The sequence below is a fragment of the Perca flavescens genome, chromosome 17 (genome assembly GCF_004354835.1).
Source record: "Perca flavescens isolate YP-PL-M2 chromosome 17, PFLA_1.0, whole genome shotgun sequence".
Classification (NCBI taxonomy): Eukaryota; Metazoa; Chordata; class Actinopteri; order Perciformes; family Percidae; genus Perca; species Perca flavescens.
Genome location: NC_041347.1, coordinates 26,044,369 through 26,062,744, shown reverse-complemented (window position 1 = coordinate 26,062,744; position 18,376 = coordinate 26,044,369). Strand labels below are relative to the sequence as shown.

Below are 18,376 nucleotides of genomic sequence, written 5' to 3'. Positions count from 1 at the left end.
AACATTAGAAGCTGCAGATGTCGTGGAAAGCTCCCATACACGTACATAAAAGGAAAATTCTGCTTGGGGCCAATGAAATTAAAATGTCACTAATGCAAGGGCACTTGACTTGGTTGAACTTAGTCATTTCTGGAAATCTTGGAAAGTCATTTTGGAATGAAACATGTAGAAATATCTTCAAAAAACATAAACACATCTGTAAAACACATACTGTAGCTAAACACACAGGCACATGTGCATTCACACATACGGTACTGTACATACACATAAGCTTAAACACACTTGAGGTTTACCACATGCCACAACGGTTCCATACAAATATTTATCTCAAAACGTCATTTAATCTGCATTATATGATTAAAACTGTTGATTGTCGAAAAATGCTACAGGTTTCTTTTTAATCTCAATAATATATAAATAAATGTACCAAATTCATTTGGTCACATTTGTATAACCACCATAAACAAACAAAACCAGTGTAAAAAACTGGCAACTTCACTGCATTTTAAATGTTCTGCCATAGGATCCGATTTGGCAGTAAATCGGATCACTATTTTACAGAACAAAAGGGTTGCATTTTCTTTTCAAGCAGAGAAAAAAAACCTTTTAGATTTTCTGATAATGGAAAGATTGAAAGATTACAATAAAGCCAAACAATAAGGTAGAGTGTGTATCTATTGTAGATTCACAGTTTACATGCTTCCTTTTAGCAACAGGAAGCAAAAGACTAATAGAAACATCAGTACACACTGAATATTTCCAGATGTTCCTCCATCAGACAAACATCTCCTTGTTGACCCACATGAGTGTGCGCGTGTCGTTGGGTTTGCACTCGTACTCAATGCTGTTGAAGCTGTTTCCCCACTGGCAGTGGTCCCTTTTGTTGTAGTTGTAGTACTTCACCTGCCACACCGTTTCAAACATCCCGGCCTCTGTGAACTGAAGGAGAAACGCATGCACAGATCAGTACATCAGTGGACAGATGGGGGAAGAAAAAAAAAACTTGTAGACACACACCATATCATCATTTGAAAAAGCATGTGAAGGTGAAATGAAGAGGAATCGTACTGACTGGACAGATGGGGACACACACAGCACACAACACACACACACACACCCTGGGGTGTAAACTGGACATATGGGTAGGATACATGCACGTCATGTCAAACCAGATGAAATGATGTATGTAAGAATCTTTTTTGCATTGTGTTTGAACCTGCTCTCTTTCTCCCTAGAAGATAAAAAAAGAAGCTAAAAACATATTTCAACATTTACCTCAGACAGCGGTGTTTTCATTCACCAGGAACTACACAACAGCTGTTTCCTCCGAGCATCTGTGTATTGCTGCCGAAGAGATTTGCACACTGAACACCAGGAGCTCATTTTGTGGTTGGTGTTTGAACGTATATTATAAAGATGGGTAGAACTGTGTGGTTTGACAGTGGCGTGTGTTTGTGTATCAGGGACATTAGTATCTGTACCCCTTGTCAGAACTACGTTGCCACAATTCAGTCTTTAACCTAGAACAGGCTGAGACACAGTTGTGGAAGAATTTAGTCTCCAAAACTTTCTGACTTCCCCTCATTGCTCATTGATATTTTTTTTTTTTAGTTTTTTTGGAAAACAATGGAGCGCAACAGAACAGAGGAATAAGCTATATTTGGATTCACAAATAATACTTTGGGTCTTTTCATGAGATTTGTTAATTTTTTTCATTTGGCATGATGCTTTTGTCCAAGACAACCAAATGTATGAATGAAGGCTTTTGAGAATAAGTGCTTCAACACACTCTTTCACCTGACACACATGTCACAAGGCTTGCAGGTGCATGAAGTAACATAAGTGCCTCACAAATTACTTGTTTTCTTTTTTGAGAAAGAGCTAGTGAAAGTTCGAGAGAGAGAGAGAGAGAGAGAGAGAATAGAATATCACCAAACTTATCATTTACCGTAACTGTGTGTCCTGTCTTTGTACTACATAATTAACTGTAGCTAACTATCCATAACATCTCAACACCTTTATACCACTGCCCATATTACTACTATCCAATAAGATTCTTGCTCTGCCTCGAACTTGAGTATGATTGCCTGATCTTGATGCCTTTTTTCTTGATATGTATTGCTCTGTATTTTCTTTTCTCTTTTGTTTGTTTTTTGTTTTGTTAACTGTCTTGTCTAATTGTGGTTGTACTGTATATTTTTGTCTTTAAAGATCTCAAGGGGTTATTTCTAATACAAATAATTTCCAACTTTATCATTTAACTTTGTGGGAATCAGTGGAACTGAGAATTTAAGAGTTACAGACAAGCTAAATTCAAATATATCTTTGCTTGGTTGATGTTCTCAGCATTATGTTGGATCATGGAAAAGATTGCTATTAAACGTGTTCGGTCACTGTTTTTGGTTTTTCTTCTCTCCTGAACACCATGCTTGTTTTCTTTTGACTTTGAGAAAATACTGTAAAATCAATACATTGACAAAAAAAATCCTGAACACTTCCTGGCTATAAAATTACTTTTGAATGTTGGATTGCTCCAGCTTCTGCCTCCAGATTTTAAGTTAGCTCCCTGCACTGTGTACAGTATATCCGTACCTGTATGTTGATTTGAACTGGTTGCCTCTCTCCACTCTTGGTGTGCGCCACCCCTTCTGTGTCGTATTGGCCAGTATAGACCACTGACTGCGGGTCTTTAGACTGCTGCTCCAGGGGGAAGGTCACGGCCCCCACACTCATCGAGCTGCAGACAGGTACACAACACAACGGACTAATCAGAAACATTTATAACCCTTGTGTTGTCTTCCATTCAACCACGGACTTGTCATCGTCGTCCGGAAATCAACACTTTTTCTGACGTTTTTGTCTCTTTTTTTCGTCACTTTTGGCGCTTTTTAAAATGTTTTTGCCGCTTTTTATTTTTACATTTAGCGCTTCTTTTCACTACCATGTATAAACACCACTAACACCAACTTATAACTAGTTTTCCACTTATTTTTGGAAGTCATATTCAATAAACCTCATTTATAAGAAAAGTATACCTACTTTTTTTGTTTAACAAAATAATATTAAAGGAAGGGTATATGTCAACGTTCAGTCGGTAATGCAGTTTCGAAACATTTCAATTTTCTTTTTCAAATGCTAAGAAATTTAATAAAACAGCCAAAATTCAATGAAAGTACAGATCCGATCATTTGTTTTACTTGCAAAGCGTGTTGCGTGGAATCAGCTGTGTTATTTTTGGGTAATTAAAATTAGGTCGTTAACAGGAAACTCAGCTTTCTGATATAGAACGGGTCAAATCTGACCCGAAGACAACACAAGGGTTAAAAATAAAGGTTCATGTGAGACCACAGAAGACAGGTCATCATAGCATGAATGAAAGGATGTTACACTGATAACACATACCACGTGATAATAAAACAAGACAAGATGTATTATAAATTACACATGCCATTTAAAAGGCACTAATATATTATATAACCTAATATCTTTATCTGTGAAAAATTGATGAACTGATACTGTAAAGCTTCATACTCGCTGATGCATTTTTTTGTATCCAGATATCATGTTGACAAATCATTTAGTGAAATAGACTAGGTGTACAGCTGTATTTCATGAGCATGCCCCAAATGAAATAACATCTCATATGCATCATCACGTGTGACCTATTTTTACATCGTGCTCATTCAGGCATGTTTCACAGCCTGATATTTAGATGTTCAACACTAATCCTTATTTGGATATGGAAGTACAACAAGAGAGATTACATAATCATGAACTATAGGCAAATCACAAGAGGGCGGTGACACAAAACCCAACCCTGGAGACCTACTAATCTGTGTCGGATTTGACAGCAGCCAATTGGTGTTTATGTTGCCTTCATGTGCTCTTCGTAAAATCCTACTTTTGAGTGCTACACTTGGAAAAAAAATGACTTGTTGAGTGCATAGGCTAAGTGCAGGACTTTTGGTCACACATGATACCACAGAGATATTGTAGTGCGATACGTTGAATAAAACGTTAAGGGACATTTGCAAGTGATGTTGTCCTTTTTTTCTGCAGCTTGGAAATCACGAAAACCTCCACTTCATTTGCGGTTGGCAAATATCCTACTGTCTGCAAATGCATCCTTAAAATCTGCATTTGCCTTCTGTTCAGGTCACAACTATCTATCATTAGGCTACATGCAAGGAACGAGCCTCACCCTTGATTCTTTAAATTACCATCAATCATTTCAATTTCAATTCACATGTAGCCTAGGCCACTCTGTGTTATTAAGAGGGAAAACTATAGCCTAGTGTTCCTTTAGGCAATGAATAAAGCAGACCAATTCATTTTGTAAAAAGGAAAATATAGCCTAGGCCTATTTTACCGAAACAACTGAAGAAACATTGTACAGATAGAGCAAAGATTAACAGATCAAAAATATCCCGTATGTTGGTAGGCTAATATAGGCTACCGCCACTATAATCCAACACTCTACCAAAAGAAATATTGGTGTTGTAGCCTATTAAATGCCAACAAAATTTCCATTATTTGGAAGGCTCCATAGCTATGTCCATTTGTCCTCCCCTATGGGAAATCTGCAATCTCCTTGACTGTAAATGTGTTGTAGGAATATCATGGCTTGGCCGTGATATTTTTTATTTATTTAGGCCTATTTAGAATCAATAGATTTAACATAGCAGTTTGGTTCATGAGCAGGTGAGGAGAATCCACAAAAATCGAAGGGCTACCTACGTGGCTTCGACCGCTCCTGGTTTAATAACCACCTCGATTTTGTATTTGGACCCGGTCAGCAGCTTGATGGTCCGGGTCTGTCCAAACCTGGCGCCGTCGGACTTGAAGTGCACCGCCGAGTTGTTGGGAAGCATCTTCAAGGAAATGCCAATTTTGACGAGTTGAGGGACGTCGGCCATGTTTCCATATAGTTTATCACCGGGATCAGTGGGACTGAAGGGTGTTTAGTGTCGATCAGTTCAGGTAGACGGAGAAATGCCGTGCAGAGAAGTCCAGAGCGCACAGAGCAGGGAATTGTGCTTCTGCGCGCCGTAATCCGGTGCAGCACATGCCTAATCCCAACCAATGCTCTCTTTCTTTCTTTCTTTCTTTCTTTCTTTCTTTCTTTCTTTCTTTCTTTCTTTCTTTCTTTCTTTCTTTCTCTCTCTCTCTCTCTCTCTCTCTTTCTCTCTCTCTCTGAAAATCCCCACCCTCTCCTTTACTCCCCTTTATAATTCTTAATTAATTAAAGTGTTAGTTCTACTCTCTAGTTCTAGCAGTGCTGGGATTATGCCGATTAAGCCTAATTCAACAAACACACAACAGTAGGCTAGAACATGTGTATACAGCATTCGGTAGGCCTACAGGGTCTACCAAACACCTCCTTCGCAGCGCTGTGAAGGAAGGTCTGGCAAAGCGAGACTAACCGAAGGCCTACTTCGTCTAATTGAAAAGTTAGTTATTCTTTTTGTTGGGTGATGGCAATAGGTTATAGGCCTACTAAAAAAGAAAAATTGTAAGAATTGCTAAATCCAGTATTCTTTGATCTAGCCTAGGCCTACTTATTTTATATCTTCTTATTGATGATTTTAAATAAACGTGGATTCAATAATAATCCAGCATCCAATCAGCAATCTACTCTTCAGAGCCTCTTACTGGGCTATTGCTGGATGGAGCCTGCTTTAGAGACATTTCTTAACCCGTCTTTACTTCAATTCATACAAGGAGCTGAAGTAGTCTACCGTATATCAAACCGCAAGAAAAATACTTGGGGTGCACGATTCTCTGACAGGCAGGAAACGAGAGCCCCTCATTAAACTAACGTAGGCTAGCTACCCTCCTCCGGGAAATGACTCTCGGGGGTTGCAGCTGTGCTTGTTTTGCTATTTCAGACATGTCACGTCAGTGTTTCACGTTTACTCCTGCCATATGCATCCTGTGTTCAAGACATACTTTATTGAGCCTGCATGGGGAAATTCATTTTTTTTCACTCTGTTGTTAGTTAGCCTACACACAAAATCCACAAATTAGTACAGTAAAGTGAACAAAACCATCTTCAGACTTTTTGAATACATGTTTATATTAGCGTCATTATGAAACTGATGTCATCCCGGGTGCGATATTACGAATCCACTATGGCCACGCCAAGACCCGCCGTTCAATAGCGTTCACACACTACTATTGGCCAGGCGTCCATGCTTACATGTACAGGTCCTATCCCCTTTCCTAACCCTAACCTTAACCACTCGAGGTGAAATGCCTAACCCCAACCAATCGAGCTGCTTCGTAGGGCGGGTCTTGGCGTGGCCATAGTGGGATTCGTAATATCGCTTCCTGGACTTTTTGTTTTTTCATACTCCTGTAATGCCAATGTTTTACCACTAGAGGTCAATCTTTGATTACAGCAGGAAGAAAAAAAACATAACATGTCTTGGTTAAAAAAAAAAAAAAAATCAGTAGGCTATGGGCTCGCATTTAAAAATAAATAAATGAATAAATAAAAAGGGAAACTGCACGTGATGGCGTCATATTGCTGACGTCACCACGAGCTTTGGGTGGATGCAAAGTGGGAAAAATTAAAATCCCCAAAAAGTAAACTTCTATGCAAAAACTAGTTAAGGATGAAAACAGAGAAACGAAGCAGGAACAATGGGAATAATAGCCTTTTTTATTTTTTATTTTTTAAATAATTTTGTTCTTAAGTGTGTTGATTATTAAACTGAAATCATCACTGAGGCTGTCGATTAGGCTATGCTGCTTCCATGCCTTTGTGTCAGTTGTAGGCTTATGGTAGCCTATTTAGTAACAGGTTGGAAAGACATTGCCACAAAAAATTAAATAAAATAAAAAGTAAACTATCCTCTCCATGGCTCATGGTCGGCCAGTAGAAAAGAAAATCAGTGAGGCAGCTGTTAACATAATCAGAAAGGGTGTTCGGTTCCGGGCGGAGGTAGTTTGACACCAAACGAAACATCACCGTCTCTGCTGCTGAAGCCGATACAGTTCATTCTAGGTTTGATTCTGATGATCTGAACTCAACGTGGTGTTTAATCTTCAACCAATTTAGTGATAAGTTTTATTAATGGGAACACATCGTATAAAAACCGTTTCATAATATTTTAGTTATCAGTAGCCATGCCCAGCTCTCTCCTAAAGTCTCACTTCGGAAATAAATGCAAAAAAAAAAAATTGATTTCTGTTTAGAAGTGTTTCAAAGCATAATGGCAGATGGATGCAGCGCGTGTTGGCCTATGAATTGGCCAATCAAAATGATCACGCTGGGTGTTTTGGTCATTGGGCAATTCCCTCGCCTGCGTAAAACCTGCGTCATCGGCGCATTGGTGTCTTTTGACGTTTCTTCAATTAACATGTTCAAATAGAAAATCATAGATATAGCCGCAACTTAGATGTCGAGAACACCTACTAACGCAGTGGTTCTGGTACTGCTGGCTGTGCTGCGCGCTTCAGCTGTCCGATAACTAAAAGAGAAGCATGGTTTGGGCAGCACCGGCAGGCTCCACACACTTTGACAGAAAGAAGCAAGACGGCGAGTGAGAGTTGGGGAATAAACGGGAGGGTGGGAGAGCCCTCCCCCTGCCAAATGTCTCGATGGATCCACTCCTTCATAACCCCACTCTTCTCCAGCCTTGCGCAGATGGCCAACGTGTCCAAACCGGACCGTGAATCTGCTCACGCGGCCACAGGATGACAAGATGAGAGCAGATTAGAAATTGAACTCTTCTCCCACTGCTTTGTTCTATTTGGTGTCTAGTGAAAGCCAAAGTAGTCAAACACCCAGCGCAAGAGCACTTGGCTCCATATGAATGTCTGCCGGTCTCCCAGCGCACAGCGCTGGTGATGCCATGCCGCGAAGTCACACCGGCGATGAGAGCAGCGGCACTGGGCTCTGGCTGAAGACCCCAACAGGACACCGGGCGCAGGACTACGCACTGAAAGATGTGGAGTCTGGGCAGAGGACGATGAATAACGCGGTGCGGGTCGGTGACGGTCTCCTGTCTCCCTCCACGGCAGGTGCTGTGGGATCGGAGAGGAAGCAGGGTGCCCGGCTCAGCCTGCTGGGGAAGCCGCTGATCTACAGCGCGCAAAGCGGCCGCAGGAACGCGCGGTACCGGCGGTTCCAGAACTACCTGTACAACGTGTTGGAGAGACCGAGGGAATGGGCTTTCATCTACCACGCTTTTGTGTGAGTACTTGCACTTGTAATCACTGTATAGCAGAGAGCTTTACAGCACAACTTACTTCAAATCTTTTTTTCTGTTCGTTCTTTTCAATTGGATACCAGGTTCCTACATTTAAAGGCCGAATGTAAAGGAAATAAAGTATACAAAATAATGAATATTTAATTTAAGGAGGAATAAAATGAAAACATGCCACTTTTAAAAAAAAAATCTAACTGATTTAAGTTTTCATATTGCCTGTTGTTCACCTGATGATAATGACCAGCTGGGGTCATGGTGCACACACATCATGGTATTAACCTGATGCAGTTGTATGCAGATGTGGTTTCCAAGGAAAAAGTTAATTAGGGCTGCAACTAACGATTATTTTCATTGTCGATTAATCTGTTGATTATTTTCTCCATTAATTGATTGGTTGTTTGGTCTATTAAATGTCAGAAAATGGTAAAACAAAATAAATAAAAATAAAGGTTCAATCAGTGCTTCCCAAAGCCCAAGATGACGTTTAAGAAGCTGCAGTCAGAACTAATCGATCAATCGGTCAAATAGTTGGCGATTAATTTATTAGTTAACTAACTAATCGATTAATCAATTAATCTTTGCAGCTCTAAAGTTAAAGGTGCCCTACCACACAAAACCGTTTTTACTTGCATTTTTAGGTCCATATGTGTTTGTGTTATGTTGTGAATGTGAAAATGAACTGCGACCTCCTCTGTCAGCTCTAGCCACTGAAAAGAAATAAGTGGAGAAATCCGGCCAATTACAAAAGCTGGTCAGTCTGACGTGGTATTGCCTGAGCTCATTACTGTTCATGATCTCGCCCAGTTGCGCTGGGTAAAGGATGCTGATAGCCAGGCTCTCATTGGCTAGCTGTTAGCCAGTCAGAGTCAAGCAGCTTAGCTCGTTGAATATTAATGAGAACTGGCACAAATCGAGTTGAGTCTTCCTGCAGGCTTTCTATACCACGCTAGAATGGCTTGAAACAAGGTAACCAAGGCATTTTTTTCCACAAAAATGTGTGGCAGGGCACCTATAAAGTTTTTTTGTGGAAACACTCACTCATTTACAATGCATTCTATTCTCTTGTCTCTCTCACATATGCAAATATATCTCTCTTCATTCCCCATGCATGAACACAAGCATGCACAGATATGCATAGAAACCCATTTTCTGACTGGGAAAGATCTTTTCTTTTTCCTTGATGGTGGTGATATCATTGACCTGATTTCAGTCACCTGTTGATTGGTTTATCGCTACATCACTGTATGTCACTAAATGTGATCGCCTGTTGCTCCAGCCTCAGTGTGCAAACACAGTACTGGAAAGCAGTTAGAATTTAATGACTTTAAACATGGACTACGGGTGTGTGCGCTGGTATGTGAAGATATTTTGCAATTTACAGTGCACACCTATTTCATATTACAGACCTAATTGCAAAAGACCTGCATGTAGAATCAATAAATCAGACAGAGTACTTTATAAGCCCAATCTCTTTCTGATCTTTACGTAACACCGGAAGCTCCAACAGATTTGGGACTCTTAGAAAAGGTCAGCACGCTGTCAACTGAAAAGGGTGAATGTATTATTAACTGCTACTCCCGTGCGTGATTTTGAGTCTTTCACCACTGGTTTGGACAGAGAGTGGCTCTGGGAAAAGTCCTGGAGGGAAACTTTTAAAGCTGACATGTTTCAATTCTTAAATTCAAAACAGCCTTCAGCTGACCACAGCTTGCTTCCTCTGGTGGGAAATAGCTCCTTCATAGCCGAAATTTCTGATTTTAATTCTCCTTTCGAAAACAAAAAATATTGTAAATATTGCAGCTTATTGCTAACATTTGGGCTGAGCTTTCCTGGTTTATGTCTGTCTAACTAATATGATTTGTCTTTTTTTTGCCTGACTCTGTGTCCCAAGGGTGCTTGTCGACATGACACACGCTTACTGTAAACTGTATTAATCCACACCAGTTGTTACCTTGGTCGCGGCGAGATAGTTGCTTGGTGGTATACACTGGTAATCTGCAAAATCCTTCCTTTTCTTTTTGCTGTGCTGTTTCTGCGCTGCACGTCCAAGAGATCACCTGTCAATCAAACAGTGTAGGCGGTGCTGTGTCTCAATTAAGTTTGCGTTTTCCTAAGTGACGCACTTTTCTGTCTGCTCAGCGGTGGGAACAGTCGATGCTCGTCCTTCACTTTTGCTTTTTTTGTTTATTTGAAACACCTGGCGATGTATCATCATGTATCATTTATCATATCCTGTGTGGCAGAGAATGTTTCAGAGGAAAACATATCAGACTCAGAGTGTTGAGTGTCTTTGTTTTTTTTATGATTACATTTATTTATATAAACATGTGGCAGGTTATAACACAGGGAGTTGATGTTTCATGAAAGAGCCAGGCTCTGCATTAACACAGCTGTGGTTATCCCAAAAGAATACACACTTTATGCATTTTTTTCTCACTGTCTGCTTATCTATCTATGTATATACAGTATATATACAACATATACATATGCACTATCTCCTTCGCACACATGCACCAGCATGCCCACCAACCACAGCATGGTTGGAGGGATGAAACACCACATCCCTTCCTGTTTCAACTTCCAACAGGCTTGTTGGAAGAGGCGCGCTGTGAGAAGGAAGAAGTGGAGCTGTCAGAGGAGGGGCTGCAAAGCCGGATGTGGAGGGTTAGTTTTTATTTGCTCAGGCGGGACAGCTGAGGTCGCAGGGGTTAAGTTGTTACATCTGCTCACAACCACAGCCTTAACTAAACTGTATAAGTGATATAAAGAAAACCTCTGTCAGATTAGGAAAATAATCTCACATTGCAGGCAAATATGACAGAAAGCACGAGTGTGTTTTTTGTGCTTTGATGCAGAAAAAGATTCATAGAATAGGATTCCGATGAAAATCAGAGATGTGAGTGTGTCTACTGTACTCATAGCTATATTTCAGTGCAGTTTAATGCACATGCGTATTTCACGCTGTGATGCTAACTAACTCTGCAAATACCTAAATAGCATGTGTACGTACGTACACAGATCCAGTGTCAGTAATGATAAATACAGCACCAGAATAAGATTGAACTCCCAATCAGCAATGAATGCTGGATTATTCCATCTGCTAAAAAACAGGGTTTTCTCTTTTGAATGGATTTCACCATATCAGAACAATTTTATGGCCTTAAAAGGGCAGCAAGAGATTACTTAGAAAATTACCTAATTACTCAAACATTCGTCTTGATCTAGGAAAGCAGGTAAAAGAAAGATGGAGAGACCATAGGATATTTTCAACAGTCACAGTGAATGTTCGGCATCTTGATAAGAAGGGTTAGGAGGACACTTTGTTTAAGTCTGAGGCATCTTGAGCTGGACTCAAACTTCCGACTTGGTGATTTACAGACAATGTAGGTACTTTAATATGAGAGACGATTGCGTTGCTAACCACAGAAAAGTATGTTTCACTTACATTTGCATACTTTCCAGTGATATAAGTAATCTTATGGTTGGCTATATTAGCTGTTTGTACAAATGCAGACGTCATGGTCTGCCTTAATTCACAGTTATTTCAGTGTGTCGCATACCATTTAAGTAAATGGATTTCTTTCGTGGTCACTCCCCATCAGTCACTGCGGTGTGTGTTAACGCAACACTATGTAACCCACTTCGGTCCCCCTACAGGTTGGAAGCGGAATTTCCAATTACATTACATTGTCCAGTTCCTTCAAACTACAAATCTGCTACCCGATCTGGCAAACTTGCATAATGTAATGTAATGGACAATTTCGCTTCCAACCTGTAGGGGGACCGAAGCGGGAAAAGTTACATAGTGTTGCTTTAATGCAAGGTGGCAGGGAGTAGTTACCACACATATACACACATGCTTGTGCAGTGGCTTGCACACTTGCGCATATAGATATATGCAGACGAAAAAGCAAAAGTAAATACACAAACGTGCAAAAAGACACAAAAACATTCATATGTTTGTGCAGATACACTCAATTGTAGACAAATGTGGTATGGCCACACATACAAACAGTCACATGGCTAAACACAAACACATTCGCACGTGGTAGGAGATGCACAAACACACCCACAAACAAAATAAAGTACATGATTTATAAAAGAGAATTTTCCTTTGATCCTATAATTAGTCAGCGGTTTTGTAGAAACATATGCCGCATTGTGCATTTGTGTGTGTGTGGAACCATGCTGTGCAAATGTGTCTGAAAACAGCTTGGCAGCGCATGTGTGTTAATGTGCATTTATATTTGAAATCGATGTATGTATATTACTCTGTACACTATAGGAATCCCTGGTGTGCTGCTGATGGGCTGCAGTATAATTCGGGACACTGATAAGCATCTGGGCTTTCCTCTTGCCAAATAGTGCTCCCACACTGAAAAACTGCTGGCATTAAGATTCAATCTCTTAATGAGATGGCGTGTGTTGGACTAATCACATTTGCTGAAATGGGTTCCAGCCACAGTCTCCATTATGTGCTATACTCAGAAGATGATTCCTTTCTGTGTTTTTGTGTGTATGAGAGTAATGTTTCAGCCAATTTATCTATTTGCTCAACTGTTTTTGTGTTTCAAGCAAGTATGACATGACACTTGTCCATGCCCTAATGTTCGTATGTGTTTGTGTGTAATGTTTCTGCATCAGGAATGTGGGTAGGACTGTGTATTCAACAATGTGTGTGTGTGTGTGCGTGTGATTGATTCGCTCACACAGTTTGAGTGCGTCAGTCATTGATCCCAGGGCCATTCTGGTCCATCGACAGGTAGCACATCAACCCAGCCTGACCGTTTGCCACGAGGCGGATACACACTCTGTTGTAATGATCAACCTCAGTCCAGTGTTATACTTTAACCACACAGATTTGTTCAGCATCAGTAGGGTTGGGTATCGTTTTTTTTTTTTCCGATACCGGTGCTAAAGCAATACTTTTAAAACGGTGCCGGTGAACCGATACTTTCTAATCAAGTTAAAAAAAGAAGAAAATAAAGAAGGGTACTAAACAACTGTCGGCGACATTAAAGAACAGCTTATTTAATGCTAAGGCCATATGGTCAAAATAATAGATTTAATAATAATGTAATAACTATAGCTTATAACAATATTTTATTTCACCAGTAAATTGCTGTTGAATGACAAAAACAACCACCAAATGGGAAAAGGGTATTTTACAATAACTTTGAATGCACCACGAGGCTACCTGTTTTAAGTGAACGCACCGTCTGTGTTGTTTAAAGGTGCCCTGCCATACAAAACCGTTTTTACTTGCATTTTTTTAAAAATATGTTAAGTCCATATGTGTTTGTGTTATCTTGTGAATGTGAAAATGAACTGTTACCTCCTTTGTCAGCTCTAGCCACTGAAAAGAAATAGGCAGAGAAATCAGGCCAATTACAAAAGCTGGTCAGTCTGACATCATATTGCCTGAGCTCATTACTATTCATTAGCTCGCCCAGTTGGGCTGGGTAAAATTTTTTTCGCTCACTACCTAGCCTGTTTGTAACTGGCAGGCTACCGGCAATGTGAAATTCCCCCTGTTCAACTGACTTTAGCAGATAGTAGGCCTACGCGTTTGCTATTTTTACAGAAGTGTGAACTAACCAGTCAGTTGCCCTGTTCATGGACTCACGGTGCTCTTTTTTTCTACTTCATTCAATACCCATTACACCCATCATGTGAATGGAAGTATTAAGTTGCGTAAAATGCCACCACCACTCCATTACTAGCTTCTGCGATAGTGGGCCAATCACATAAAGTTGCATTAAAGTGGTTGCGAGCAAAACCACACAAATAAACATTTCTTTCTAATCTAGGTAAAAAAAAAAAGAGGATCAAATGCAGTTATCGCTTGACTGGAGAAGTTTAAATACTACCCGGTACTGGGTTAATTTCGGTCAAAATGTGTTGAGTACCCGTACCCAGCCCTACATCCAGTGCAGTACTTGCTCTTTAAAAGCATCTGCAACACTAGAAAAGGCTGTTGCTCTCGCATATTATTCAAACAGCAGGTTCATTGATCCCAAAATAAAATGTAAAATGCACTCAGACTTGAAGAACATCAAAGGCATCCTGAAGAGACTGCACTATGTTTCCTGAGAACATGGTGACATTTGAGACACCTGAGCACATACGTAGAAGAGTCTCTGTGTTTAGGTTCAGAGTTATTTCCAGGTAGGGAGGAGGCTGTTGGCTAGCACCAATGGAAAATGCTGGAAAATGCTAAGGACCCATTAAATGGGATGAATAGAAAGAGAGAGGTGTGTGTGTGTGTGTGTGTGTCTGTGTGTCTGTGTGTTGTAAATACTGTCATGATAAGTTCCGGTGTTTGCATGAATAGGCACAGAGTTCACCCTATTAAAGGTAATGTGTGTTTTATTTTATGTCTTTACTGGAGAGTGTAACACAGCACAGACACAGTGTGAATTTGTGTGTCCAGGTCACCAGTTGGCACAATGGCATTCAGGGCAAAACAGAAGGATGGATGGAGAGGAAGCAAGATAAGATGAAAACACATTTAAAAAAAAAGAGTGAGAGAGGTGAAGATGAGAACAGGGAGATTCAACATTTTTTGAGCAAGAAAAAAAGGCATAATCTTAAAGTTTAAAGGGTGAGCATAGAGGGTGAGTCTGAGTGAGAAGGAAGAAGTGGTGAAGAATTTAAGCTGGGCTTTTATTGTTAAGGGTAGACCTGGAAGAGCCAGGTTATGGCAGCGCTTTTTTTTCCCTCAAACTTTTTTCCTCAAACTTTATTGTTGGTTTATTCCATGTGCTTTGGATGGAAAAGTTGTCTACCCTGATTTTAAACGAAGAAATCTGCACTTATAGTCATATCCAGACAGAAGAATTTCACAGGAAGCTATGTGTGCAATATATGCAAACACGCAATGACAGTTGTATAAGAAATGCAAGTTCACTTAGTTAAGATCACATCAGTGCGAGGATGTTTGCATATTAAACATTTTTCCTCAAAGAATAAAGTCAAAGCAAATATTTAGGAGTTAGACCCCAAAACAGCTGTAGGAAGTGCCTCCGCAAAGCATGGTGGTGTAGTGATTGGGAAAAAAAAAAACCCTCACCTGTAGGAATTATGGTCCCATTAAATCTTTTTGGGTGTCTGATCTACAAGATGACTTTCATGGGAGAGGTAATCCATCAGAGGGGACCTTATAGTTGTGTTATCGTTATGTGGTAATGCAAGAGCAGGGAATGTTTTGAAAGTGTTTTTGAAAGTTGCATTCAGTGACATTCCAATAGCATTCCTAAATCTCCAGATCCTTAGACAATTTTGGCGAGGAGGGAGTATAATTTATCATTCAAACTGATGATTAATGCATGATTAGTGCATCACTCCTAACACACCGTGGTTCATCAGAAAATCCCCTTTCTCCTCTTTAAGTCATACAAAACGCACTGTATTTGTCTGCAGTTTAGTGTCTTTCCAGTTCACCAGGAACGCTTAGAATACAAAGATCCCCCATGAGCATCTGGTTTCAATACACCCACTACATATTCTCCTCAATATTCCTGTGTTAGGTACACTTTCAAATGTGAAAAAAGGAATGAGCTAATTAGCCTTCGTCAGAGTGGAGAGATTTGATGAACGGTCAGATCAGCTTGTCGGTTTCATCAGAGAACCAGAGCTCACTGGTGAGAAGGTGCAAGTTCGGAAGGGACTGCAGTGACAAATATACTATGACATCCGAGCAGGTCACACTGTGTGTGTGTGTGTGTGTGTGTGTGTGTGTGTGTGTGTGTGTGTGTGTGTGTTTGTGTTTGTGTTTGTCGAAGGGTTTGAGAGGGAAAGAGCAAGAGATTGCATCTTTTAGAGCGCACACTTGCATTTCTATGAGTGTGTGAATGAGAGAGAAAGAAAGACTGCAAGTGTTTGTGTGAGAACTAATGTGTATGTATTTGCGGTTGTCAGAATTACCGATTTGTGTGTGTTCAGAATTGGTATAACACACTCACAAGCACTGCACAGGCTTTCCTTCCAGTGTATGACTGTATGAGTATGCAGGGTTACGCGGTGTATCTGTCAGCATCAGTGTGTGTCAGCATCGGTGTGTGTCTGCTCATTAGTCATCCGGCAGCCCTCTCGTACATCAGCGGAGGTGCCAGTTTGCTGTGCAGACTCCAGCGCTGATGGATGGAGACAGGCTGAGCTCTTCCGTCCTCCTACCCACACAGAGTGCACCTCTGCTGGGTTTGCGTGACTACAGCCTCCCCTGCCCCGCTGTACACACCTCAGACGTTACCCTGTCAGCTCTCTAAACGAGAGTGTAACGCAAAACCACACATTCACAGATCCTCATACTGTATACGCATGCACCCATATTAAGATACAGGAATGCACATTTGCACTTACTTTACGCACGCGCGTGCACACACACACACACACACACACACACACACACACACACACACACACACACACACACACACACACACACTGACATATAGCAAAAATGTACAAGCCAGCTCAGCCCAACACATATTGTGAATAATTTATGTTGGTTAGTCATACACATTTTTCCAGGTGAAACACTGATTCAGGCCGAACAACACCAGCTCACCCACGCTGACAAGTTTCAGAGTGAGACAGAATACTGTTCGAACAGGTGTTTGCTTTTTTTGTTGTTGCATGTTTTCACCTGTGGACGGATCAGGGAACGTCATTAGTCATGCCGGTTGAATAATTGGAATTGGAGAAACGTTGAGAGTTGACATAGGCATTGAGAGGAAGAGAGAGAATGGTTGGTTGAGAAAAGAGGAGGTGAAGAGAGAGAGAGTGAAATGAGATTATGGATAAAGGGGTGATTTGCTTTCCAAGTAGTGATATTACTCTGCACTGCTGGAAGTGCTGGAAGTGAAAACACACACTGACACATTTAATTGAATTCATTTATCAAACAACATTCGTTGTCATTGGTTCCAGCTCTTCTTTGTTTTATAAAATTGTATTGAATTGACAAGCAATTTGAACACGTCACCTTGTAATGAATACGTTTTGACATTTCCTAGACTAATTGTTGATTAATTTAACAAATTGGCAGATTTATCAAAAGTGAAAATAATTGTGAAATGCATGAGCACAAGGATGTGATGATATGTGAATGCCTAAGTGACTCCCATTTTGATCATTGTATTATAGCTTTAACCGAAGGGTTACATACACTTGGACTTAGAAATCACATCCCACATGCATTAGATGAACATGGAAGTTAAAGAGATATGTTGCTGGTTTAAATCCAGCTCTGTGTCATGGCAGTATGCAGATAAACGCTGTGTGGCTTTCCTCTGTGGCCGCAGTGCACAAAAAAACAACAACACCATTCATCTAAACACAATGCCCGCACAAAGATGTCAGAGCAGGATTGAATTCGGCAAAGTATCACTGTAATGGTGGTGAAAAGAAAAACACATGCACCCGAAACACACACAAAAACACAGATCTAACCTACTGCGTGACACTGTTGACCAATTGCAGATGATGGTGTGCTGCCAAGTGAATGCACGCTGCGGCTATTAAAGCCAATGAAACATTTCCAGAGTACCGGTAGTTCATTTGACACAAACAGTTGTGCTGTGAAATACAACCCATGTAAGGACTTGCATATTTATTTTATACTAGTACAGTGCCCGTTCAAAATGGAACGGGCTGATTGCTTGGCCTTTGGTATTGCTGCTTGAAGCTTTCTCCAGAACCATTATATCCCAAAATTACTTTAGAGAGAGAGAGAGAGAGAGAGAGAGAGAGAGAGAGAGAGAGAGAGAGATGGGAAGGTGGAAGGCAATGAAAATAAAGAGTTTTTGTTTAACTACATTTTAGTGTTGTCTTTTTCGTCAACGATACATGTTGAGATCGCCACAGTCAGCATTTAACGACGGCGGTCTCGTCTCATCGTTAATAAGGCGTTAATTTCCAAACAGGCTTAGGGGCTTGACGGTTAACGTTAAAGTATGGATTTGATTCGCGGGGGGTATTTTGCAGATGGTAATGTTATTAGTGTTATAAGTTAGCAGCACATTTAAACAACCGGACCCAGGGTGAGCATAGAGTCTGAGTGAGAAGGAAGAAGTGGTGAAGAATTTAAGCTGGGCTTTTATTGTTAAGGGTAGACCCGGAAGAGCCAGGTTATGGCAGGCTTTTTTTTTCCCTCAACA

The 18,376-nt window shown here is 40.6% G+C and overlaps 2 protein-coding genes across 2 annotated transcripts in view; one reads left to right on the top strand and one right to left on the bottom strand.

The window, feature by feature from the left end:
- Positions 1-774: 774 nt before the first annotated feature.
- On the bottom strand, positions 775-5,007 carry cnrip1b (cannabinoid receptor interacting protein 1b). The gene is made up of 3 exons (XM_028604297.1): positions 4,738-5,007; positions 2,593-2,737; positions 775-939 (listed from the first exon to the last, which is right to left on the bottom strand). Exons 1-3 carry the CDS (start codon positions 4,914-4,916, stop codon positions 775-777), a joined length of 489 nt encoding a protein of 162 aa, XP_028460098.1. The 5' UTR covers positions 4,917-5,007.
- Positions 5,008-7,397: 2,390 nt separating this feature from the next.
- The window catches only part of kcnq5a (potassium voltage-gated channel, KQT-like subfamily, member 5a), a 109,210-nt gene continuing 98,231 nt past the window's right edge, over positions 7,398-18,376 (top strand). The window contains exon 1 of the mRNA XM_028602874.1: positions 7,398-8,200. Coding sequence (XP_028458675.1) covers positions 7,821-8,200 — 380 coding nt within the window. The 5' untranslated portion in view covers positions 7,398-7,820. The remainder of the gene's footprint in view (positions 8,201-18,376) is intronic.

What these genes read in the sequence shown, in the direction of transcription:
- cnrip1b (XM_028604297.1), bottom strand. Translation starts at nt 4,916, where the DNA reads ATGGCCGACGTCCCTCAACTCGTCAAAATTGGCATTTCCTTGAAGATG. An exon ending in CCAGGAGCGGTCGAAGCCAC is followed by an intron (nt 2,738 to 4,737) that starts GTAGGTAGCCCT and finishes ACCTGTCTGCAG; the next exon opens with CTCGATGAGTGTGGGGGCCG. An exon ending in CAGTTCAAATCAACATACAG is followed by an intron (nt 940 to 2,592) that starts GTACGGATATAC and finishes TTTCTCCTTCAG; the next exon opens with TTCACAGAGGCCGGGATGTT.